This window comes from Mastigoproctus giganteus, chromosome 8 (genome assembly GCF_048544385.1).
Source record: "Mastigoproctus giganteus isolate SK-2022 chromosome 8, ASM4854438v1, whole genome shotgun sequence".
Taxonomy (NCBI): Eukaryota; Metazoa; Arthropoda; class Arachnida; order Uropygi; family Thelyphonidae; genus Mastigoproctus; species Mastigoproctus giganteus.
In genome coordinates this window covers 216038469-216065296 of record NC_143582.1, presented here as the reverse complement: position 1 = coordinate 216065296, position 26828 = coordinate 216038469, and the positions used below count along the sequence as shown (strand labels likewise).

General features: G+C 34.5%; 1 protein-coding gene across 1 annotated transcript in view; it reads right to left on the bottom strand.

Moving 5' to 3' along the window:
- stet (rhomboid serine protease stem cell tumor) overlaps positions 1 to 26828 on the bottom strand; it is a 274366-nt gene that overhangs the window by 70685 nt on the left and 176853 nt on the right. Inside the window, exon 4 of the mRNA XM_090380092.1 lies at positions 21766 to 21930. Within this exon, the coding sequence (XP_090236218.1) occupies positions 21766 to 21930 (165 nt within the window). The remainder of the gene's footprint in view (positions 1 to 21765; positions 21931 to 26828) is intronic.

The following is a 26828-nucleotide window of genomic DNA, read 5'->3' as shown; positions in this document are numbered from 1 at the left end:
GAAAACTAGCTGGATAAAAATCATTTACATGATTTCGAGGCTAAGCTTAAACGTTTTCTTGGTTTTATCAAAATGTTCAACACTAAAACGAATAATATCTCTTGTTTCTAATTCATATCTTCTGTTTTCTTTCGCATACATATATACTGATATGATGAAAACATACGAAATATCTTTGGAGATGATGCCTTGAATATCCAGAAGTGCCAATGGAATGGACACGCGCCAGTTTGATATATCAAACTTGGGAACCTGATCGGTCCAATTCACCTCGTTCTGGTCGACCGATCGAAATCGATTCTGAGGATCAGTCCACTGATAGAAGCGGATCTCACGATTACAACTCGAGAAACTTCCCAACGACTTAACACAACACACACGTTTGTAGCCACTTCAATAAGCGCGGAAAAATTCCGACGTCAGGTGTTTGAGTTCCACATAAACACAATCGCGCGCAACCAACCAATCTCTATATATTTCTTCTTTCAGGCCAAAGTAAGTTTATTAGCCATTTCTAGAATGACAAGTATTTAAAGTTTCATGTGTAAGTTTGCGGATGACGCAAAGGTAGGTAGGATAGCAAATTACATTTAATTTTATACTACTTCGATAAGATTTTGATAAAATTTTCTGGATGAAGAAAATAGAAATGAAGTATAACACTTGTAAATTCAAGATACTGGGTACCAGTAATCCAGATCGTATATAACTCCAGGATAATATACGATCTGGATAGCGCCAAAGTGATAATGTAAAAGACCTGGTGGAGGGCAGGAAATAATTGTACAATCTGACATGAAGTTCCCTGAACAGCATAGACAGGCTGCTAGAACAGTTCAAGCGGTTCTATCAATGATATATAGGAACTTTGCTAGCAGCGACAAAGAGGTGATTACCACTTTGTATTAGAATTTGCCAGGTTATATTTTGAATGCTGCATTCAGGTTTGAAGACCTCATGTTAGAATGGACGAAAATCTGCTGGAAGGGATACAGAAAAAAGTAACACGATTAGAAAGGCTTCAGTTACGTAAACTGCAATGTCTAGAAATTAGGCATCTCCCAGGAAACCCGAGTGAAGTGTTTAACGCTTTAAACGGATTGAGTAAACTAATTTCTGATGACATGATTACTAACTCTTGGGCCATATAAATAGGACATTAATTTAAATTGAAAAAGAATGGTTTCGGAATACATGTGGAGAAATTTGCCTTCAATTATTGTGGTGGAGATCGAAGTCTGAATAAATTTAAAGGAGTGGGCAATTATTAAGATGGATAGACAAAAGAAGTGGCTTGCTTATTTATTTATTATTATTAATATGGCTAATGCGGTATAAGTCTACTTCCTTGCATCATTTTGCCAATACTGCTTCCATCGAAAATGTTGCAACCAAACCAGGCTGTCACTGACGTAAATTTCAATTATTCAGCAAGCTACAGTGTATGAAACTTCATACTCCCATGTTGCAAGACTACGCAGAAAAACGATTGTGATCTTACAATGGGCAATTCCGCTCCATCCATCACACTATTCAGATGATGCCCTGTGTGATAGCGATAATAGTCACCGTATACAGCGATAATCGTGTATACAAACCGGAAACTATGTGACGGATGTCAGTTGTTTTTACCGAAGATACCATTGCCCACGTTAAGAATTTTTAAGAAATTGTATTAGCAAAGAGGTATGCAATCTCGGTGAGGTCATAGCCTCACAGAGTTGTTTCAGATAAAAGAACTATGAGTCGCATTACTTTTCTTCTGAAGCAAGAAGCAGTGACGTAACTACAGCAAATCGGATCCACTGATCTTGCCACATAATTGAAAATCACAGAATTAAGAAATAAGTTTATTACAGATCAGACTAGATACGATAAGAGTTTAATATGGAGGGCAGTTAAAAGGTCGTAAAGTTCTCCTACTATACTGTTTATGTGGTCAAAAACGTCAGTTGAATGACATCCATCGGCCTTTTCTACTTCTGTGCGTGAAGCGCTATAACCGATAGTTCTTTATACCTAAGTAATCTGGCACTCGTATCAATGATCGCATTCGTCTTTAGACCACTTACAAAACATTGTGACATTCCCTCTTTTAGTGCTACAGATGATTCAATAAACTTCATAACTTAGCGCAAACTGCTATAGAAAATTACACCTATGTGACTGGTTATACAGCACTGGTGTGCGCCGGTGACAGGTTTGACGTCACTTCAGAACAGCTGAAAGCAACGGGATAGCAAAAATGTATGCTTCATTAAATCTATATTTAATATTTTCGATAAATAATGACTTAATGAAGCTCAAACAACAGACTGTGAATTCCATACAACCAAGGATTCTGTTGCCGTTGTAACTATAACAGTCCTACAGCTTGTCAGCTGCATGATAAGTTATAATGGCAACAAAAAAGAAATGTAGCAATCTTTGTTATTACGTGCAAGAAGCTGAATTTCTCCACTTCATTTTTACAATCAAAATGTCATGTGCATTGAAAAAGACCAATTATAATTATTCCTTAAGAAGTTTTTTTTTTTTTTTTAATCTCGAGTGAAAAAGAATGATTCTCCAAAACTACTCAAGTAGTTCAGGAGAAGCACATTTTTGGTGCTGAATTTAAACTTAAATCCAGCAACTCTCAACCATTTTTAAGTACAGAACCCTTTAAAATATTGCTCCTTCAAAGATTCCATATTTTAAAGGGTTCTTACTTACAAATCTTACTAAATGATCACGAACAGGAACAGAAACATTTAAACCGAGTTTTATTTTACATTTGTGTTATCCTTGAGCAACCTAGACATGCTTATCTTGCACACAGCATCAGGTGTGATTAAAAAGTTCGGAGACTTGTTATCTCGAAATTGAGGCATGGTAGTGAGTTTTGATAGTCACATGTTCAGTGACTCATCTAGATATAGTAACTCATTCATAAACCAACCGTTTATATAGTCAGTTTGAATTAGCGCGCGTTAAAAAGGAGTTACACGTGTTTCGTCGCATTTTAAAATGAGCGTTACTAACATCAAATTTTGTTTCAAATTAAGAAATGTATACAGTAGAAATCCAGACATGTTAAAAACAGCTTTCGAAGAGCTTATGTATCGTTCGAGACTTTTCAGTCGTTCGCAAAGTTTAAGAGGGCCGCTTGTCTCTCAAAGAGAATCGTCGCCGTGACCTTCAAAAAGCAATGATTCATTCGTTCGTGAACTGATTAGGTGTGATCAACATTTAATTATCGGCGAAGGTGCTAGTAAAATTAGTATTTCTCATGGGATATGTCAATACATTTTAATATAAAATTTTCGAATATTATGCGCTTCAGCCGTTTGTGCCATGATCATGACAGATACCGATAACGTTATGATCTTCGTCAAATTGCTGCTGCTGAACTACACTGCTCCTTCTACCATTGATGGTGAGGAATCGTGTGTATGCTACGACTTGACCTTTGTTTCTCAGTCATTGCCACACACCCACGTCTTCTCCAAGGTCCAAGAAAAACAAAACAATCTGAATCAAATGTAAAGATCATGCTTATCGTATGTTTTGGCTCACAGAGCATTGTTTATTATGAATTAGTCCTGCACAGTCGAACACAACATTCTATCGGGACTGCAAGATGCTCTTCTATTGAAGAGTGGGCTTCAGGAAACTGAAGCTTGGACTTGACAATGCCCTTGATACTCGGCGATTTACATTAAAGTATTTATTGCAAAGCACTCCATCCACCATGCAAATCGGATTTAGAACCCTGATTTTTTTCCCGTTTCCTAAGCTTACAGTCCCCTTGAAAGTTCACAGGTTTGAAACATGAGGAAATTATTCAGAACGCGACAGAGAAACTGCTGGCACTTCGAAAAGAAACCTTTCAGGAATGCTTCCAAAAGTTGCACTGGAATCGGTTTTAGTGTCAAACAGACTACTTCAGAAGATCAATTCGAATAGCCTAAGGTTCATCATTTCCCAAAACATTAATTAGCTCCCCAAACTTTTATGACAAATATTTCGTATATCAAGCAGTCACTCTAGTTATTCAAGCCACATGTGCTATAGCATCCCATTCACAGTAGTCGCTACATTAAAAACCAAACAAAAAACAAAAACCTTTTCACTGCCCTAATTACAAGAATATCATTTTCCAACAGGTTATTCGGTCAACTGTCTTAATTTATAATAACAAAACTAAAACATTTTTCGAGATAAATATGTTTTGTTTTAAGATATCCTTTTATATTGTGATAAAATCCCGGGTTTTGTTTTCATTAGGTGAGTGAAGGGGCTGGTTAACCAGTAAAAGAGAAAATGAGAATTTTCGACTAATTTTATCGTAGATTTCTTACAATTTGCCATTTTGTCATAAATTTGTTACATTAACTAAAGAATTCGAACTTTGATTTCCCAAGTTCGAATTTTCTAGTTAATGCGGGAAACTTATTGAGGCATTCAATAATATCTATTTGTATATTTATCAATGATATTGATGAAGGTATAGCAGGCTTACGTCCAAGTTTGCAGATGATACAAAGGTTAGCAGGGTTGTTAATGACAGTAATGGCAGTATGCTACTGCAACACGATCTAGAAAAGCTGGGCAGATGGGCTGAGAAGTGGCAACTGAAGTTTAACATTGGCAAATGCAAAGTACTGCATATGGGTAGAAGTAACCCCAGAGAAATGTACCAACTGTGTGGTACTACACTTAAAGTGGTAGAGAATGAAAAAGACCTGGGAGTAATTGTGCAGTCAGATATGAAGTTTTCTGAGCAGTGCAGACAGGCTGCCAGAGCAGGTCATGGGGTTTTGTCAATGATATACAGGAATTTTACTAGTAGGGAAAAGGTGTTATTCCTTTATATCAGGCAATGGTCAGGCCATGCCTTGAGTACTGCGTACAAGTCTGGAGATCTCATTTTGGCTTAAGCTCTGCAAATTGCAGTGTCTGGTGATTAGGCACCTGCGAGGTGATCCGATTGAGGTGTATAAGGCCTTGAATGGGTTGAGCAGGCTCAATGCTGATGAGATTCTTCCTCTTGCTCAGATTACAAACCTGACGGGGCATAAATTCAAATTGAGGAAGGACACTTGTAGAATAGATGTTCGGAAATTTGCCTTTAGCCAGCAGGTGGTTGATTGCTGGAACAAATTCCATCTGTTGTTCTGGAAGTTGATAGTTTAAATAAATTCAAGAAGGAACTGGACAAACTTTTAGAGGGAATGGATGTGTGAAATATTTTTTTTTTTTTTTTTTTTTGGCTGCTGCTACATAAGATTGTTTTCTTGCATCATATGCCTCTGCTACTATTTCCAATAGGAGCTGACTTTGCGGATTTTTTTGGGTTTCACCCGAGAAAAAATAATAAGTACAACTTACAGATAACACAAATGGAATGGACTTTAAGCTGCCTTTCAAACCTTGACAAATGCCAAATCTTGAAATCTCATTAATACAGTCCACAAACTCTATAAAGAGGAATTACACTGAAGTGCTCGAACCCTGAAAGAGAGAGAAGGGGGGAGGGTATGGATTTGTTTTTAATAAAAGATGGGAAAACCCAAATGTGAAATATTTTTGCTCACATTTTTGAGGCTAATAACGTAACTGTTTTTGAAATATTGTACAATAAGCCATATCTGAAGTTTCTGCTGTTATACTAATTTATGGCACAAGAAATTGCTTAACGATGTTTAGAATTCTATTTGTGTGAAATGTTTTGCACAGAATGAGAAATTTTACGCTGGCAGGAGTTTGCTTATGACAATACAATGGTACTGCGGTCAAGGATAGTTACATTTAAATTCTTGTTCAGTTCTATCTAAATGTTTACAGATATTTTTTAAGTGCAGCAACACATAAATGTAAGGCTAATACAGTTGCCACAAACTACTCCGAATAAAAGTATGAGATAAAATCATTTTATCATTCCAACAAAGCACTGCCATGAAAATTTCTAGAAAGGATAGCTGTGCATATGTTTTGATTTAACTTCAAAGTGAAGCCCTCTAAATTCATTTTGAAACTACTGACTCACCCTACATGCTCTCATTTTGCCAAATAACAGCACGCAATTTATTTACATGTAGAACACTAGACATGAGAAAGAAAAACCACACTAGCGACACTTGAGATCCCAATCATCCCTGAAACATTGCTGCCCTACAAAAAAATGTCAAAGAACAGGCTAGTCCTGGGTTTTCAAACCTAATTAGGCTGTTCAGAACAATCCACATGAGGAAATGGTTTCATCCCCTCCCCCCAATTGTTATCATATACAAACAAATGAAACTTGAATATTGATGTTCTCAAACCTGACAACCTGCTTTTTTTGATCTTTGTCTAGAGGGCTTCTCAATTCTACCCACTGCAGAATTGAGAGATTGTCATTGACTGGCATCATTAATTATAATCAGTGATACAGAGTAAAACCTCGATTTAACACTTTCTTATTTAACAGGAAAAAAAAATTTGACGTGTGTATTTTGTGTGTGCTCATGAGTTAGGGAAAAACTGGGAATTCAAGAGTCATGGCAGCCAATGGCAAACCTCCCAATCTGTTAATGGATACAGTCCCTATCATATTGTGAAGTGCTCAACTGTGCTCTGTTTTGTTATTATAACTTCTTTAGTGTTTCATCATGGTTCCCTAAGCAATTTGGTGAAAAGAGAAAGCACGTGCACCTGAGCTGTACAGAAATTAAAGCTGTTAGAGAAGATTCTGTGGTGCATCTGTTTCTAACATCTGTGAGGAATATGGCATGAAGAAAAATTGTCACAAACTGCTAAAAGTTAGGCTAGGATTAACAGTTTAAGGATTTTGACTTTGAAGATTGCTGGTATCTCATCTTTGGCTTCTCAGCTCTGACTCTAAACAAAGGGTTTCCAGTTACCACTACTAACTATGTATTAACCAATGAATCAAGGTAAATAAAAGCTCATTTTTCATTGTTTAACTTTATTTTAGTGTTTATTTTCTAATACATACATAATACAGAGTAACTGTTTACATTTTCAATTTTGTGGGCAAATGATTTTGGGGAAAAAACTTTAATTTCATAGATATTTGGCAATAAGACACCCCTTTCCCCTATTAGTCCATAAAATCAAGGGTTTACTGTACACTAATAATTATTACTATATATCAATACATATTTAACTGTATAAAAATATCCATTACAAACTACTCAACTAGTAAAACAATTCATTTTTAACTGATGTGTATTCTAAGTGGTTCCCTACCTGAATAACATGGAGGAAGGGGGGGGTTAAATATCATACCTGCAAATAACAGAACCTCTATCTATTTTTACGTTCTCACAGGTCAACCCACATATTTAGTTATTGCAAAAGCTCTGTTAATTTCTTCTGTGGCTAGTACAATGCAACTTTTATTACTACTCCAAACCCATATCATAAATTTTATCTTTCTAGTACTTCCTTATCTGAAGCATAAAAACACATTAGAAATATTTCCCTGACTAATATTACTTTAACGTGAACAAAATATGCAAGTATTAAGAATTTAAAATTTGAAGGATTGCCAATATGAATCTAGATAGATGGAGTATCTAATCTCAATAAGTCAGTTAGCTATATACATTTTTGTGCCAAATGGCATATAAACTATGCATCATTATTCAGAGTCAAAAGCTTTTCCTATTTGAAACATCACACGAACTCAGGAGTTTTCTGGTTAAAAAAAGGAAAGTGTGGATTTCTTAGGTGAATAGCACATGCACCAGATTCTGAGACATCATATATAGCCTCCATCAACAGAATCAATCTTTTATGTGTAAGGTTCGGATTTAATTAATTTGTTCTTTATAACATTATTTTTTAAGAATATTCTGAATGCTCACACAGACAAGACCAAGAGATGATCTATTCTAAACACAAGTTAGTTGCTGGAGGGGGAATAACCACATAGGGTCCACAATAGAATTTTTTATATTAGTATTTATTTTATCTCTCTCTCTCTCTCTTGGCTGATTTCTATGCTAATAGCTTCACCACCATTACCACAAAACTAAAACTTTTTTTGACCACATATGAGTTTGGACATATACTGATAAATAATTTTCTTCATCCATAGAGAATGAGAAAAGGAAATTAATTTTTTGATTCAAAATATTTCCATAACCTCATGGTGAACATGGCTTATCAGTCAAAAACAGATGAAAATAAAATATTTCTAAAATTTTACTAAAATAAAATATAAAACTGCAACAAAATTAAATATAGAGGATCCTCCTTTGACTATAAAAATATATAATAAAATACACAAAACATAAAATAAAAGGAAGGGCAAAAACTGAACCAGAGCTTTCAGGGTTAACATGCTCCTTCCACTGAAGACAGGAGGCTCACTGCCCCTCAAGATAGCTCTTTATATCCAAAGTTCCCCAGTGCCACTAGAAGGCCATTGTTCTAGAACTTCTCTATAACTGAAGAAGATGGTAACTCTGCATAGCTTATAAAGAATGGCATGATGTACCTTTATTTATTTAATTTTCTTCCATCACACAGAAAACAACAAATAAATAAAAACATAAATATTGAAATTTAATTACATCCTATCCCTTCCATTTCATTTCTCTGTTAAATACAAAGAAGTGCACTTACAAGAGGAAGTACACTGACATTTCAAACTAACAATCTGACTTTTGAAACAGCAAGTGAAGTAGACATAACTCACACAAAAGCTACAGTATATCAAGCTATTCCTTGAAGACATAATACACAACAATCAGGTTTACTTTCTTCACATTTAAAAAATTCTGAGAAACAAGGAGAAATATTTATATATGTTATGGTAAAAACTAATGGACAATACTGGAAATCAAACACCAACATTACTCTGCTGGATTCTGTTCATTCTTCAATAGTAGGGCACTGATTTTTTTTTTTTTTTTTAATGTAAACAGTCTAGTGGAATCATAATATGTGCAACCAACATATGGCTCACGGAAGCCATTCTCAACTGCTCAAAAGCACCATAACTGTTGGGGTTATTGTACACTTCAACAAACTATGACCTAGTGTCTTTGCCTTTTTCCTTTCCTTTTTGGTAGTTGTTGGTGCATAGGCTTCTGTGGCCATAATGCACCTCCCAAGGCTTTTGCAGTACTTTGATCCAAGCCCTAGGCGGGGTTCGAACCGTGACCTTTGGGTTGCCAGGCAGGCACTTTACCCATCCGGCTAGCTAGTGTCTTTGATCATTGCCTGCTGTACAAAAACATATACATCTAAACAGAGTGGTGGTTCATGGCAAAGAGCAGACCCATTAAAATGCTTTCCAGTAGAAAAAGGCAGGGAACTGCCAATTCCAGGGTTCAAAAATTTGAGAGATATTATTGATATTGAAATATCAATAATATCTCTTATGGTTCTTATATGGTCCTTAGAACTTATATACCAGCTCTATTGTTTACCAAAAAAATAGTTTCAAAATATGAAATATTAATTTACTTAATTTAATGAAGTTAATTGACGCCTTCAAAATTTCTCATAATTTAAGAATGCTACAGACAAAAAGAGAAAAATACTTGAGAAAAGAGAATTTGCAATCATACTGACACACTCAATACCATTTTGTAAAAGATATAAATAAACTTTGTAATCAGTTTAATATATTGGAATTATGAATAAAATTAGAAAATATGATTAGAACTCATAAAATGGATATTCCTCAAAACTCTGCTTTTATTTCTTGGTGAGTTGCTAAAAACAAGACAAGAAAAAAAAAAAAAACCCCAATATCCAGTTTAATATCTAAATTTAACAAACTAAAATATCTTGATATTTTTCAGGATATACAGTTCAAACTATGAATATTCTCAATACTGATTTCTTTTATATACTTTAATGCTAATTCCACTTGTGACTATGTATGTAACTGAAGGGTGGGTTCAGCATCAAGAGATGGCAGCAGTTGCCATGTGACTGGTGCCATCTCTTGGTCAAAATATTCATTATTTATTTATTAATTTGGAAATGAAAGTTTAATTTTGTTTTTTATATTTTTCAGAAGATAAGAAAAATAACTTTAAATAAAAAATGAAAATAACTTTAAATTAAAACAGTTCAAATTATATAATTTTTGTAATGTAATAAAATTTTTAAAAAAATGTGATAATAATAAATTTAAGCAGTGATGTTAGTAGAGAATATTCTCCAAAAATTTATTGGTATGAGCATATTCCTGCAATGTTCCTGAGAAATAGGCACCACTAAATATGTTTCCTGTGAGCTGTTTGGTAGTTTGGGAGTTCACTGGTGATGAAAAGTTAATTTAAACAGATTTTATGGCATCCTTGAAAATAAATAAGCGAGAGTGAAGAAGTATCATAAAACTTTTATCACTCGTGATGCATTATTTTAAAATATGCATCACATATAAACATTGTAATAAATCGATTTTTAATTAAGTTTCTTAAATAGCACTCAGTAAAAAAAAAAAAAAAGAGCAACAGAGGTATAAGTACATAAATGCATGTCTGTGTGAATATATGTATGTAGAGATTTATATATTTTTTTCAATATCCTTGTTACTGAAATTTAGGACAAGACCTCTTATGAAAAGAGGCTATAAAACATCACAGAGGTAAGGCACAGTCTCAGTTCATTACAGCACTGAGCAAACTAAGCTAGCTGAGTGCATCACCTTAACTATGAGGTGCCTTAGTATTGCACTATGCACTTTAAATGCTTATACTCTGTTTCATCCTAAGTTAACACCAAAACAGAGCCAAACCTATTTCTTACCAAAGTTTATCTTAACCAGTTTAAACTTGTTTTACAAGGTGTGACAATAAAGTTCCCAACCTTGTGCTGCTGTGGTCATGCTTAAGGAATTTAAAAATAAACAGTAGTGGCATGTTGTAGTTCACACTTCTTCCAACAGATGGTGGTAAAGATATTGTCCAGTAGGCTAACACATTAGCATTAACAGAGGCATATGATGCAAGAAAGCAAGCTTATACAGCATCAGCCGGAGAGGGGGGAAAACCTTCCCATTCACTCCATTGTTTGTCTAGTTCTGTCTTGAATTTATTTAAGCAATAAACTTCCACAACGACAGATAGAAGTTTGTTCCAGCAATCAACCACCTGCTGGCTAAGTTCTGCACATCTATTCTACAAATGTCTTTCCTCAGTTTGAATTTATGTCCCCTCAGGTGAGTAATCTGGGCAAGAGGAAGAATCACATCAGCATTGAGCTTGCTCAAACCATTCAAGACACTATCCACCTCAATCAGACACCTCAGAGGTACCTAGTCTCTAGACACTGCAATTTGCAGAACTTAAGTCTTTCTTTGTAAGAGCAACCATTTGTTCCACTCACCAATCCTTTTGCCCTTCTATGTAATTGTTCCAGCAGCTCTACATCCTGCCTAAATTTGGGGCCTCCAGACCTGTATGCAATATGCAAGGTGTGGCCTGACCATTGCCTTGTGATGTTTTATAGCCTCTTTTCATAAGAGGTCTTGTCCTAAAGGTATAAAGGGATAATCACCTCCTTTTACCTACTAGCAAAATTCCTGTATATCATTGACAGGACACCATGAGCTACTCTTGCAGCCGGTCTTCACTATTGAGAAAACTTCATATCTGACTGCACAATTACCTCCAGGTCTTTTTCATTCTCCACTACTCTGAGTGTAGTACCACACAGTTGGTACGTTACTCTGGGATTGCTGCTACCCATATGCAGGCAACTGAAGTTTAACATTTGTCAATGTTAAACTTCAGTTGCCACCTCTCCACCCATTTGCTCAACTTTTATAGATCCTGTTGCAGTAGCATGCTGTCATTTCTCTCATTAACAACCCTGCTAACCTTTATATCGTCTGCAAACTTAGACATTAAGCCTGATATACTTCCATCAATATTATTAATAAATACAGAAAACAACAATGGGCCCAACACTGAACCCTGGGGTCTCCACTAATAACATTAGTCCACGAAGAGCAGTGTTCATTGATTACCACTCTCTGTCTTCTCCCACTCAACTATCCCTTTATCCATAGCAGCAATTTTCCCTTAATGCCATATTGCTCCAATTTGTACAGTAGTCTTCCAGGTGCAACAGTATCAAAAGCTTTCCTAAAATACAAATATATGATATCAAATTATTTTTTGCACATCCAGTTCCTTTGTGACCACATCACAGTATCCAATAAAATTGGTCAGACAAGATTTCCCCTTAACAAACCCATGCTGTGCCTGAGCCATTCCAACTTTTTTTTTTTTTTTTTTGTTAGTTGTTGGCACATTGGCTTCTGTGGCCATAATGCACTTCCCAAAGTTTTTGCATTTTACTCTGATCCAAGCCCGAGGCGGGATTTGAACCCACAACCTTTGGGTTGCCAGGCAGGCACTTTACCCACCTGGCTAGCCTGGTCGGCCCATTCCAACTAACATCCAGTTTCATTAATAGCATTAATGTTCTGTTCATGAGTTTGCAATGGAGCAACTAACAAATATCAAATTTTGCTTTAAACTGAGAAAATCTGCAACATAAACGTATGAAATATTTAAAATTGTTTATGGTAATGAAATATTAAATGATATCATTGCATTTGAATAGTATAAATAGGTCAAAGATGAACATGAGGATGTTCGCAATGACCCAAGAAGTGGCATCTGTCAATCTCCCAAAATGAGAACAGAGTTGCGAAAGTTCAGGAAATTGTAGCAAAAGATCATCATTTGCCCCTGAGAATGATGGCTGATGAGTTGGATATGAATAAGGAGATGATTCATCAAATTCCGCATGAAGATTTAGGGAAAAGAGCAAAATTTGTGCTGCACAGCCTCACGGAAGCAATGAAGAGTGTCGTCATGCAAAGACTTCATCCAGATTGTCAAGACAATTCTAACTTCTTTGACTATATTTTTAATGGAGACAAGTGTTGTGTGTTTCAGTACGACCCAAAGATGAAGCATCAGGGTATGCAGTGGACTTGAAAATCATCATCGAGGCCCAAAAAAGTTTTGTTTAAGAAGTCCAGCAATCTGGGTATACTAGAAATAACTAAAAATTTTTGATTTATCTAAAATGAAACTCTCTCTTTAAATTCACAGTAAAAACTCAACTTCTTGGTGAACAATCTTTTAATCTTGGAAATAGTTTAAAATGCTTAGATTCTTTAACTGAACACCCTATAACCATCAGGTAAAAATATTAAGAAATATTTTTTATTTATTTTATTAATTTTTTTTATTCATGTCACAATTTCTCAATAAAAATATTGAGAAAAAATAGCAAGAAAACTAAAAATCATAACTATACTGATAAAAAAAACAAACAAAAAAAAAAAACAGCAGATGGAGATCTGCTGTTTTTTTACTATAAATCTCATTGTAAACAGAAAAAGACAATCAAAAACTCTGCCCATTAAGCAACCCTGTTAATTAAACTAAGCCCAAAATCCAAACAACCACATGAATAAGTGATGTAGTTATAAATAATCAGTGATACTTAAAGTCAAATTATTTTTTGAGTCTATTCAAAATTCCTACCTTTGGCATATGCCTCAAGTATATGAGACCTTCTTATAAACATAAAGGCAAAAAATTATCTAGGCTATTAAAGGATAACTATTTTCTTATTACTGTATTAAGATTATGGCAGTTCCAATGCAATGCAATACACATGGCAGTTCTAATTCAAGTTGGCACCTCATTATTAGGAGGCCAGACATTCAAAAAAATGAATAAAAATGTCACAAACCAAAGGCTTTTGCATTAATATCATGTTAGATAAAATCAACCAAATACATAGCTGCCAACTTTTGATTATATCTAATCACTAGCTGAAAAGCTGGAGATTAGGTATTTGCAAGTAGGAGGAAAATAGGAGTGTTTTTGAAAAAATAGAGTTCTATTCAAAAAAACAGGAATAAAATAGGAAATGCTAAAAAAAAAAAAAAACCAAAAAAAACACCAGGATTTTTTTAGAATTGACACTGCACTACAAATTAAATTTGACTGATAAAATACAGCCACAGTATAGTTTACCAGCATAATGTGCTTTTAAACATTAGCTTTCCTAAGATTTTTCTGTCTGTGGATTTCTGTTTGGATTGTCTGTTAGAAAACTGATTATGACTGCTTCAAGAAAGATACTACAGCAGACTTGGTACCCCTTCAACAATATTAAGTCAAAGTTTTGTTTATAACAATGGCAGTGCTGTTCAGACTTGGCTGTCAAGAGCATTTCCAAACTGCTCCAGAAAGAGAAGATCTGAATTTAATTTTTTTTCACCTGCTTGAATATTTTTAACAGTTAGCACTGCTATGGGGAATTATTAAAATACCAAGAATAACTTGGAATAACTTGCTATATTTCATGCTTCCTTGTGCATTGGTTGGTTCCTTGACCGAGGACCTCTATACACCAATTCTTTCTTCCTTCATTAAAGCATCTGGTAGGTTCTCATGCTGAAACTGAGAGAACTGACCTGCGAAATAACTATTTTTTTTTACCTTCGAATGTTACTGAGCAGCACTGGAACCGGTTTTTTTTTTTTTTTAATTTATTTGTTCTTATGTCGTCCAAGAACTTATTCTCCAAATAGCATTAGATGATGAACTGGTTCTCCAAATATGAATATATTTAAGTTAAAGTTAAGTAATATCCAACTTAGCACTTCCAATAACCCAATTAGGTAACTTGCTATCTATGAATTCTGTTAGAATCTAGCAGACTTTTAACTACTGTAAACAAAGGTGTTTTGGTCTTAGGAATTCACAATAGAAAGTCAGGTGGCAACTAAACTAATTCCGCAATTTACCAAATTCATTCATAAAGTCATTTTTATTTTATTTTTTTTTGATTTGGTAATTGTTGCCGCATCGGCTTCTGTGGCCATATTGCACCTCCCAAGGTTTTTGCAGTACTTTGATCCAAGCCCGAGGCGGGAATCGAACCCGCGACCTTTGGGTTGCCGGGCAGGTACTTTACCCACTCGGCTAGCCCGGTCGGCTCATAAAGTCATATAAGTGTATTAACCAATTGAAGTTGTATTGTATCAATACAACTTTAATTGGTTAATACACTTCACTTCACTGGATTGTATCAATATACAAATCACCTCAACAGACAATGTGTAAATTTACTGGTTGCCCATTGAGGCCAATAACACTTTTTTTTTTTTTTTTTTAAACCATACATATAAAACAGCTTATGGCAAAGTTTTACCATCTTACCCTGTTTAGATATTCAATCACACTCTCTGTACACTTGTATTCTATTGGTCTTTGTAATTCTAATTGACAAAGAAGGTGGCTTTTACTAATTTACTGACAAAGAAGAACAGTATTTTAACTCTTATTTCTATACTGCATTGACAATTGAAGTTAGGAATTGAAAATGCCAAATGAATTAAATCTTTAATTACATTATTATTATTATTTTTTAATTATTATTTTCTTTTTTTATAGCTAACCAAACAATTACAGTCAATTATTCTCTGGCGTTTATCATGGTTGTATTTGTTAATGAAATTAAGAAAAAAAAATCACAAAATTCTTTAAATTCAGTTTTAATATTTTTTGAGAAAAGAAAAAGACAGAGAAGAAAAGAGGTAAAATCAAGTCAAAAAGATGGATTCTCCATCATAAATACAAAGAGTTAAGGACTATGTAAACATTAAGGTAACTAACTAGTAGGCATCAATCTGAAGAGTTAAGGCCTATACAAACATTAAGGTTTGTATAATACTGATCTGTATTATATCAATTACAGCAAATTGATATAATACAGCAAATGGCTCATACAGCAAAAGTCTCTGGCTTTCTTGAATAGCCAGGGCTCAACTCAACAAACACAGTCACAATGGTGACTAAGAAATTTGGCTTGACTATTATTTTACAGATCAGTCATGTGGTTGTTAGATTGAACTTCCAGCTCTTTGTTTCACAATCACTGTGGTCTGTATCTTGAAGGGTTGGCACGACTTTTGATAAAGGTACAGTTTGAAGAGCTCTTAGTATGGATGCTAAAGTATGCCCTCAGCTAGAAATCAACTTTTGGTAGTGTTTTATGGAATGAATCTTATTGGTTGAAGGAATATGATCAAAGATAATAGCTCAGTCAACTACATCCAATTTTCATTGAAACAGCACAAAAATGAAGTTACCCAAAGGGCACTGAATAATTAGTTTCCTATTCAATACTGATGCAGCAGACTTTTTTTTTTTACTTTTCAGTGGGAAAAAAATATTTGGAGGCTGTTCATTCATAAAAATAATACACTTAGCTTATGGCGCTCTGTTTGCATGCACAATTGCTATAAGTGGGGTTTAACTTGGGGAATGAACCAGTAATTTAACATCTTTTGTGTTTTTTAATTTGTGTTGCCTTGGTATACTGGTAATAGTTAATATATCATTTATAATTAATTTAACATATAGATTAAATTATGTACCTAAATAATTCAAACACCAATTTTTTATTATTAAACTATTTTCATAGAGTAATTATAAATGAGTCATCCAGCAGTATTACAGAATGATGTTGATTGTTGGTATTGGCATTATATGAATTTAACGCTAACAAGCAAATGTAAATGGAATGAGTTAAATAACAGTATTTAACTCAATTACATGACTCGAGTTTACTGAATATAGCTGTTCCAGAATATTTCTCTCTCTCTCTTTTTTTTTTTTTTTCAGATCTTGAACAAATCTGTTAACACCTGCATATGGTCAAAACTAACACTAGCTGGCAAGTCTGAAGTTATATTATACATCCCTTCTAGCTAAACAATAATTATTCCAGGGGCCTTGCAATTATTTTAATCTGATTTAACTCAATTCACAAATAAGCTACTGTTATTGATTCTGCCATAGCCTAGTGGTCAGGCTTGCGGGTGCATAAGTACACATGCCTTGAGTGACCGGGGGTTCAAGCCCGTGACTGCTGAATACGGTGCTGTTTCTTGTAATCTGTCTATCTTGTGAACTCCTCTGCCCATTTGGTCGTCCCAGAGTATAAACAGAAAATTTATTTATTTTATTTATTTACTTTATAACAAGGGTTTAGAGTTTAAAGAAAAATTAAGTTAATAGGTGTTTGATGACAATACCAACTGATGTACACAAAACATGTGCAATTTTTGTGTATAAAAAACATGTTTATTTGTTAAATGGTTCATAGGAAACTTTTACATAGTGGTTAATTTGATTGTATTGCCATGAAAAATTTAAGATGTAAATAGTGTTAATGCAAAATATATACATTGATTTTATGTAAAGAATCTGGTAAGAAACAGAGAAGGAATTTTTTTATGCATATAACATATTTATTCACAGCACTGCTTGATAAAGATGCTGAATGAAATGATGTGGGAAAGGTAAGCTGGAGGAGGGGGAAAAATGCATACTATACACCACATTAGGATCAGAAATATTTATTGATAATAATGCAACTACAGAGCAATTATGTTCTGGAGAAAAATTCTATCCAGATGTTTGTGGCAGATAATACTTGCAGTACACATTGTCTCTGCAATTTTTACATGTTTAAGTAGCATATTTTGATTTTCTAAAACCACTTCCAGGTGACAGAGGATATCTTCAAGTTTTTATTTACTAACCAGGAAATGTGCATGCTCACTAGATGGTGGCATGATTGCAAAAACCATAATTACGAATAATCTACCAACCCCAAAAAGGTGCATGGCCTTTCTTCTTTGGAGAAGCTACCACGACAGGTATCAAGTATCTGGGCAGGCTACAGAATTTCCTTATGCCACAACGGCTGGATAACAAATGATGGTGAATTTATTTTCCTACAATACAGAGCTCTGCCACATTATCACAAAGAAGTTTGTGAATATCCAAATACAGTGTTTCCTGGGAACTAGACTATAAGAAGAGGCACGATTTTGTGACTCTTGAAGATTTTACTCTCGGGGTAGTCTTGAAAGATGAGGTGTATGTTCCTTTATGCCAGGAGTCATTATGGAACTTAAACAATACAATTTGTGAAGCAATTGGCTGTACTGACAGAGATATGCATGTTGTGGCAAATAAGTGAGGAACTTGACTAAACTTGAAAATATCCTCTATCATCTGGATGTGGTTTCAGGTTTATATCATGTACCCTATTCACACAATAACATTTAAGTTCTGAAAAGGAGATTAATGGACATCTTGTATATACATTCAACTGTTAATAAGCAAAAAAAAATTACAGCCAGTACTTTTTTTTTCTGACAGATAGACTTTGTCAACATTGCCATCATCCATGTCGTATCCAGCATGGGTGATGACAATATTAAAAAGTGAATTTTTTATTTGTCTGGATTATTGGATGGATCAAACTTGAACTGCACAATAATCATTTTTCAAAAAGCCCCATGCTTGTTAAGTAACATATTTTCAAAGATAACTTGCTCCTTTTTTTTGGTTCATTGAGTCAATAAATAATGAATTGAAATGGGAATGGGATGAAATTATTGTAAAAAACTGAAAGACCCAAGTGCACATTCAATGAGACATCCAGTGATATGATGATGATCAGGTACAGTAGCACTTGTCTATATAAATTGGTGTTGCAGCTGTAACAGCTATAGACCACTGCTTGATACTCCAGACAGCATTATTTTTCCACCCTTTTTGCTTTGGCAGCCAATTCCCTAGACTTAACTTAATTACACATTTATGGAACAAAAGAAATGCTGAAATATGAATCCACTCACCATGAGACATCTTCTAGCAACACATTACATCTCAAGTGGTGTTTTATCTGCACAGAGAATCCACTCAAGTTAAGGCTATTCTCCAGGTCTGAGTTTATCTAACACATTATTAGATAGGGACTGGTTATTTCAACAAGATAAGTGTATAATACTACAATAAATCAAAGGATTCTCAAGACAGGGTTATGGTAGCATCCAGTCAACCTCTAATTGGTATTTGAGGTTGACTGGTTGACTGGTAGCATCCAGTCAACCTCAAATACCAATTAGACCAAAAACTGACTTAGAAATTAACAATACAGTACAAGTAAACCAGGCTTTTGTTGGGGTGGGGGGGTGACAGAGAGAGAGAGAGAGAGAGAGAGAGAGAGAGAGAGAGAGAGAGAGAGAGAGAGAGAGAGAGAGAGAGAGAGAGAGAGAAACATTCCTACAAATAGTGAAGAATTCAGTATGCCAGTATTAAGTTGTTAATTTCATATGCCTTTATTTTTACAGGACCCATTTATTGACCACTTAGGAAATGATTGCACATTTGCATCACAGTACATCACTTTGACCAGTATAAATGTCACCAAACATGTTAAAAACATGAAAATTTCACCTTCATTAATTTACTATCACCTTTCAGACCCTGATAAACTTCAATATCAAAAGATACTCAGTTACAAGCTCTGCAGTTTTTCACATGACTTCCATATCTGGACATAGTACTAAAAGTTTGGTTTCACAATTGCTTTGTACATTGGAATTATAACCTCCTTATCTATAATGGCTTTTTTTTAGATGTTTGGAGTAAAACACAATAAATCTTCTTGTTGATACCGACAGGAAATGTAGCTGAAAAAATTTTAAAATAGTAAAATGAAGTCCACCCATATACTGTAGAAAATGAATAACAAGAAAAGAAGGAAAATTCCAAAAAACAGTGAAATAATTTCTTTGCAGGTTTAGGGTTTCCAGAAATGTAAAGCTGGAATGAATGGAAGAAAATTTTTCAGAAGTGAAAACTCCAGAATGCCAGCAAGACAATATGTGTCCTAAAATGGCAAAGTTGTCACAAACTGAAATAAAATTTTGAGAGAGTAAACTGAATAAAATGAAAGCTTCCTGAAGAAGAACAAATGAAAATACCAGAAAAAGAATAGAACAGGAATTCGGCCACCAATGCCCCTCTTTTCAAGGGGAAGCTATAATGCACTCCAGTGGGTAAAGAACAAACACAATGTTAAGGTAACCTCTCAACTCACACGCTCCTGGGATGAGAGGTGATCAAAACACAATGTTCATCCTTCACCTTCTGGAATGTCTTGTAGCTTCCTCTTCAAATTTGGCCACTTGTGGCTTCAGTGGCCAAATTCCTCTTCTATTGTTTTTCAGATACTTTAGTTTATTCTTTATTAGGTGACTTTTATTTTACTCAATTTACTCTCTCAGAGAATTTTATTTGTTTGTGACAGCTTCTTCCAGTCAAGGAAACATATCATATGATAGCATTCCAGAGTTTTCACTTCTGAAAAATTTTCTTCCATTCATTCTAGTTTTTTATTTCTGAAAATCATAGATAAAGAATCATACTGTTTCACTAGTTTTTGGCATTTCCCTTCTTTTCCTGTTATTCTTTTTCTATATGGGTGGAATTTATTTTACTATTTTAAAAATTTTTCAGCTACATTTCCTGTCTGGTCAGTGTAGACAAGAATATTTATTGTATAACCTCTATTTCTACAAGCAATTGTTCAATAAATCATCAACAATTCACCTTGATATTTGTCTCCACTGCATGAATCATAACTCCCAAATCCCTTTTCTCTACTACTGTTTTCAATTCAACTCCTCCAGGTGCATAAGCAGCTGTGGGCTTTGGATGTTGTGTCAGCAGGGTCAGTCTTTCTTTAAAAGATATATCATCATTAACTAGTCTGGTGAAATTTTATAATGAAACTGCATTCACAGCCTCAGGATCAAAGTGTATTTTATTAACAATGACTAACCATTTTTTTTACTTGGGTAAACTTGAAGAATAAACCACAAATCACCTAATCAACTATTAACTGGTAAGTAATTCAGTATATACAGCTTGACTAAAAAGATTTGCTGCATTGCACAGTATCAAAACAAAGGGGTAAAAGAGTGGAACTTCTTTACACTCTCACCACACCCTCAACTCCAAATGCATTCTATTTTCTGCATCAACTCATGAATGACACTGGTTAACACAAACTGTTAACAGTTTATCAGGTTATTTAAACAAGATTTTCTGTTTACAAAATATTTCTATCATAACTTCCATGATTTACCATATGATTGACTGATCTTTAGTTACCCACACCATTGTTAAAATAATCTTTATGAAATGGCGATGAACTGAAACTTCTCTAATCGAGGGGATTTGACTGGAGTCTAATGAAACCCCCATGGTTAACCTTAATGGTTTCATGCACTCCCTTACCACTTCCCCTCATACTAATTCTACCTTTAGGCACTTGACTCCAGGTTGAAAGGTTTTTATAGTAAATGATCTTCTGTAATTCATATTTCACTGATTTCGCAGTGCATGGGTTCAGTCACACAAGCATTTCCTTTATAGTACTTACTGTAATACTAAGGAAACTAAATTATTACTAATAAAAATGTCACATAATTAGTGATGTATTGAAATAATAGTTTTTAGAAACTGGTGAAGGTCGAATTCTGATATGAAATAAAACAATAAAAATGGATGGAAATCTTTACATTGCAATTTTTCATATTTATTTAAATCAGCAAATGTGCAAGCAAAATAACCAGTGATCTTAAGTTAAAAAGAAACTAATGCAATCAGAATTGTATCATTTACTTTGTCAATACTGGCCACCAACTAGTTTATGATATACTGAAACTTGGTGATGATCAGAGTTTGTTATTGAGAAACTTCCAATTCTGCATAAAATCTGTTCTTTTAATGCTGCAAAATCTTCCAATTGCATCTTCCATGATTTTCATTTTTAAAATTATGATAAGCACAGGGTTTCTTAACTGATAATTAATAATAATAAAAAATGAATGGGAATATTACTTACCACACTGACAAAATCATCAAAAGTAATAGCTGATGTCTTGTGTTCCCTGGCTTTTGATGCTAAGATTTCTCTTTTCATAGGGTCTACTGCTTCTTGAAAGTCTGGACTTTCCAAAGCAATTAAGAAATCATCCCAAGGAATCTCTCCAAATCCTTCTGGATCAAACTGAATATATATACATATATTACTATCATAAAACTTATCAAACATTCTAAAGACAGAAACCAATTTTAAAGAAATTTTAATCAGGAAGTGAGGAAACCTAGTAACATATTAATTATAAAGAAGAAATATTTTGACAAAAAATTTGAATTCAAGATCTCATATATATAATGATAGGATTACCGCTCTAAAGAATGCCACACTAATCTATACCAGCACTGGTACTAATGCAAAATGGCATATTTAATGAGGGATGTATATACCCATCCCCATCATGATTAATACAGTGTTCAGTAAATAAACTTTTTAGTCACTTGTGTGGTGACATCAATTATGCATCCTATCTATGTTTCTGAGATTAGAAACTGCTGTTAGGCCTAAGAGAAAACTAATTTATGTGTACTCAGAGGAAACAAAGATTTTAAACTATACTGCTTTATAAAATTAATGCAACAAAGTTTTTTCAATTATATTTTATGTGGAATTAAGTTCACAAGTTATCATCACAATCCAATTTATTTTGGATTGGAGAAACCCTTATAACATCATATGTTTCTGAGTATATTCTGACGTATTTTGAATAATTAATTATTCACAATCCAACATACAGTAATTTGCTTGGTTTTATGAACCAAAACTGAAAAATACATGATTTATGCTGACTGGAAAACTATGAGCACAATTTTATGCTCTGCCTGATGGATTACATTTTATTTATTCACAGAGTTTTAAAAAATATCATTGTTTGATAGTACCCAACTGATATATATATATAGAATATGTCACAAATTGTATAGAATAATACTCCCACCAATGAAGTACAATTAATAAAGAATAAATCAAACTAGTAGGGAAAGAGGTGTTGTTGTTGGTGTTTAATTGTAAATATCATTAATAATATTTATGATATTTACAATTAAATTATGCACATTATTACAATAATGATATTGTGAATTATTTTTGTTATAATTAATGTAACATTTTTAGATAATGTTGTGTCATTAGTGCATCAACAATCCTGATGCCTTCTGCTATATTCCATGAAAATTTTACACAATGAAATGGGAGGAAGAATCACAGACATTTACAAGAACTGTAATAATGCTTATTTTGGTATTAGAATTGGTGAGCAATGCAAATCATGGGTCCCAACATTACATCTACTATCTGTGTGTTGAAACTGTTAAATGGGTTAACAAAAGACAAAAATCCCTTGTATCAGATCACATATCAGACTGCTATTTTTGCATATGCAATACTATAGGATGCAGCACCAAGAACAAAGCTGGGATACGATATCCAAATCTGGTAATAGTAGTAGTGGCAAATGCAAATGATGCAAGAAAACAAGCTTATTTAGCATCAGCGAAAAAAAAAAAAAAAAACACTATACACTTCTCCCATACATTCCCTACAAGAATTTGTCTAATTCTTCCTTGAATTTATTCAAACCATCCACTTCCACGACAACAGATGGAAGCTTGTTCCAACAATCAACCACCCACTGGCTGAAGGTAAATTTCCACACATCTATTCTGCAACCATCCTTCCTCAACTTAAATTTATGTACCCTCATGTGCGTAGTCTCAGCAAGAGAAGGCCATTCACATTCAGCTTACTCAATCCATTCAAGGCCTTAAACACCTCAATCATATTACCCCACAGGTGCCTAGTCTCTAGAAGCTGCAATTTGAAGAACTGAAGCCTTTCTAGGTAAGAGCACACTTTTGTTCCCTACACCAATCTGGCTGCCCTTCTCTGCACTCATTACAGCACATCTACATGCTTTCTAAAGTTAGACCTCTAGACCTGTATATAATACTCAATATGTGGCCTAACCATAGACTTGTACAGAGGGATAATCATCTCCTTATCCCTGCTAGCAAAGTTTCTGTATATCACTGACAAAGCTGCACGAGCTGTTCTGGCAGCATGTCTGCACTGCTCAGTGAATTTAATATCTGAAATTTCATTTTCCACTATCCTGAGTATAGTACCACACAGCTGATAAGTTAATCTGGAAATACTGCTACCCAAACACAGTACCTTGCATTTGTCAATGTTAATCTTCAACTGGCATTTCTCAGCCCAAGGGCCCAATTTTCCTGGACCTTGTTGCAACAGCTCACCCTGATTACTATCATTAACCACCCTGCCAACCTATGTATCATCTGTAAACTTTGACATTAAGCCTGATATACCTTCAACAATATCATTAATAAATACTAAAAACAACAATGGTCCCAGCACTGAACCCTGGGGCACTTCATGAAGAGCAGTGCCCACTGAATGCAAACTTGTGCACATTTATTCTGCAACCATCCTTCTGCAACTTAAATTTATGCCCCCTCATATGCATAGTCTCACCCCCAACAGACTTGATCACTCTACTTTCTTCCATTTAACCATAGCAGTAACTTGCCCTTAATGCCACATTGCTCCAGTTTATACAAATATTACAAGCAATATACTTGATCGTGTTTTAAAATGTTGATCTCGGAACTACGTAACAAGTCACTGTACTGCAATTAAATTAGCGCGCAAGAAAATTTCACTGAGTGTGGAAAAACTTCTCAAGTCGGCGTGGGAAATGTTTTAACCGTATTTTTATATTCATTTTCAAGCTATCGACTCCATCAAATGAAACGATTTTGTTAAATATGCCAAAAATGCAATCTGTAAAAGAGCGTTATAGTGATCTGTGACAGCGTTATAGTCAGATATGGGTTATAATATAAGAACAGCGTTATAGCGAATCCGCGTAAAGCGAACCGCGCTATAACGGGGGCCTGCTGTACTTTCTATTTTTTCTATCTCCCCCACATAAAAGATTTAAGAATATGATATGGGACTTGGATTCACTGAAGAATTTAGCAGAGCTCTTAGGTTCCATGTTTAGTGAAAGGAATCTGTTGGCACCAAACACTTGATGAATTTGAAGTGCCGATCAAGGCATCAGAGGCAGATATTGTTGGGATATCAGAGACATGGTGTCACACAGATATAAGCAGTGCAGAATTGGAATTTGGGGAGTACAATGTGGGTAGGAAGGAAGGAGGGGGTTAAGCTGTTAGTTAAGAAACACATAAAATCTAAGAAAGTGAATCCAGTTGACATTGGTAGACAGTGCAATGTTGAGTAAGTTTGGTGTGACATAAACACCGGGAAGGGGAAAATTAGAATAGGAGTGTGTTATAGGCCTAATGACTCTGACGAGTACAACGAACAGTTGTGCAGAGAAATAGAGTGGGCTAGTAAATCAAAAATGTCTTGTAATGGGAGATTTTAACTTTCCAGATATTGACTTGTGGGCTGGTCACTCATACGCTAGCAAGACTTTTGTGGATTTATTGGAGGATTGTTTTCTACAATATGTTCAATGGCCAACCAGAGGGAGTAATATTCTTGATCTGATTATCAGCAGTGATTATTCACTTCACACATTAAGAATTTGTAGATAAAGGAAGTCAACAAAGGAGACAGAAAATGCCAGAAAACATTTCTGGGATTTCTACACACATGAAATCTTTTCCAGCCAATGTTTATTGGATTTCTATATTACAGTATTCCATGGCAGACTATTTTATCCTTACCTCTTCAAAATTTCACAGTTGTGCTTGATGAACTCTGAGTTGATGTGTGTGTGTGAGAGAGAGAGAGAGAGAGAGAGAAAATCCCAGCAAGCATTTGAGTTAGTTTCATGTTGGCAATCAATGATTTATAATTTTTTTTCCTACATCATATTTGCATGTCTATTTTAAACCTGTGATAAATTGTTCTATGAGAGATAAAAGCAGATGAGATTGAAGTAGTGATGGGCATAATCAAACGATTTCCATAGTCCAATGATACGAGTATAATTTAAATAATCAAATGATTTGGTATAATCAAACTAATCAAATGAATGCTATAATCAAAATAATTGATTATGACCTCTCAAGTATGCCAATCACTAGATTAAGGTGGTGATAATCTATAATGAATGAATTAACACACTGTCTCATTCCTTCAATAATGTATTCAGAAACTAGTTCCATATCTATTTTTCTCTATTGGTCCATATATACTCCCTATATGACATTCCCTGTAACTAGTATAGGAAGTAGATATGTACCAATGAGAATTGCTCATTATTGCACACCATTATTTCAATAACTCATACAGAATGTGGATTCTTCTTTACCCATGTGCATATGTTATAGATATTCAGACTTCCACTTCTCATGAATAAATCTTCAAGCACTTAACAGCCAATGTGCGAGGAGGATAACCCTTACAGATGGCAAAAAAGCCACTGACAGAATTGCTGCCATTGTAATAGGTTGTCTTCTTGCAAAGTCTACCACCACCTATGTACATCATAGGGATAAACTAGATTTGCATGGAGTGTGCTCCATATAGAAGCGGTTAGTAACTATACTACAGTGGATATTCTATGAATGAAAATTAATTATCTACTGCCAAATATGGGAGATTACACCTTTCTAATAAGTGTAATCAAAGTATAAAACTAAGGTTTTCATATTAGAAAAGTAACTATATGTAATGTAACATACAGGTCAAGTCAGGTCTGGTTAGATTACATTTTAACCATGAGAAATCAATTTCTTAGCATCAAAACTTGACCTAACTGATACAAGTTATGCTTAGTTACCTAAGGATAATTTTTCTTATAAAGAAGGTGTGATTATCGCTGTCAAAATAGCCAGTATCGTAATTATGAGTTTCTAGTGCAGCTGCTAGGCTAATTGTAAATATAAATGTTAAGTTAATGCACATGTTTTGCTAATTTAATGTGCTTTTGTGCACAGTAAAATGCAAAAATATAAAATAATGTTATATTAGTTGCACTGACAGCATGGAATTATGTCAGCCGCAACAAGAGTTGACTTGCAGTTGCC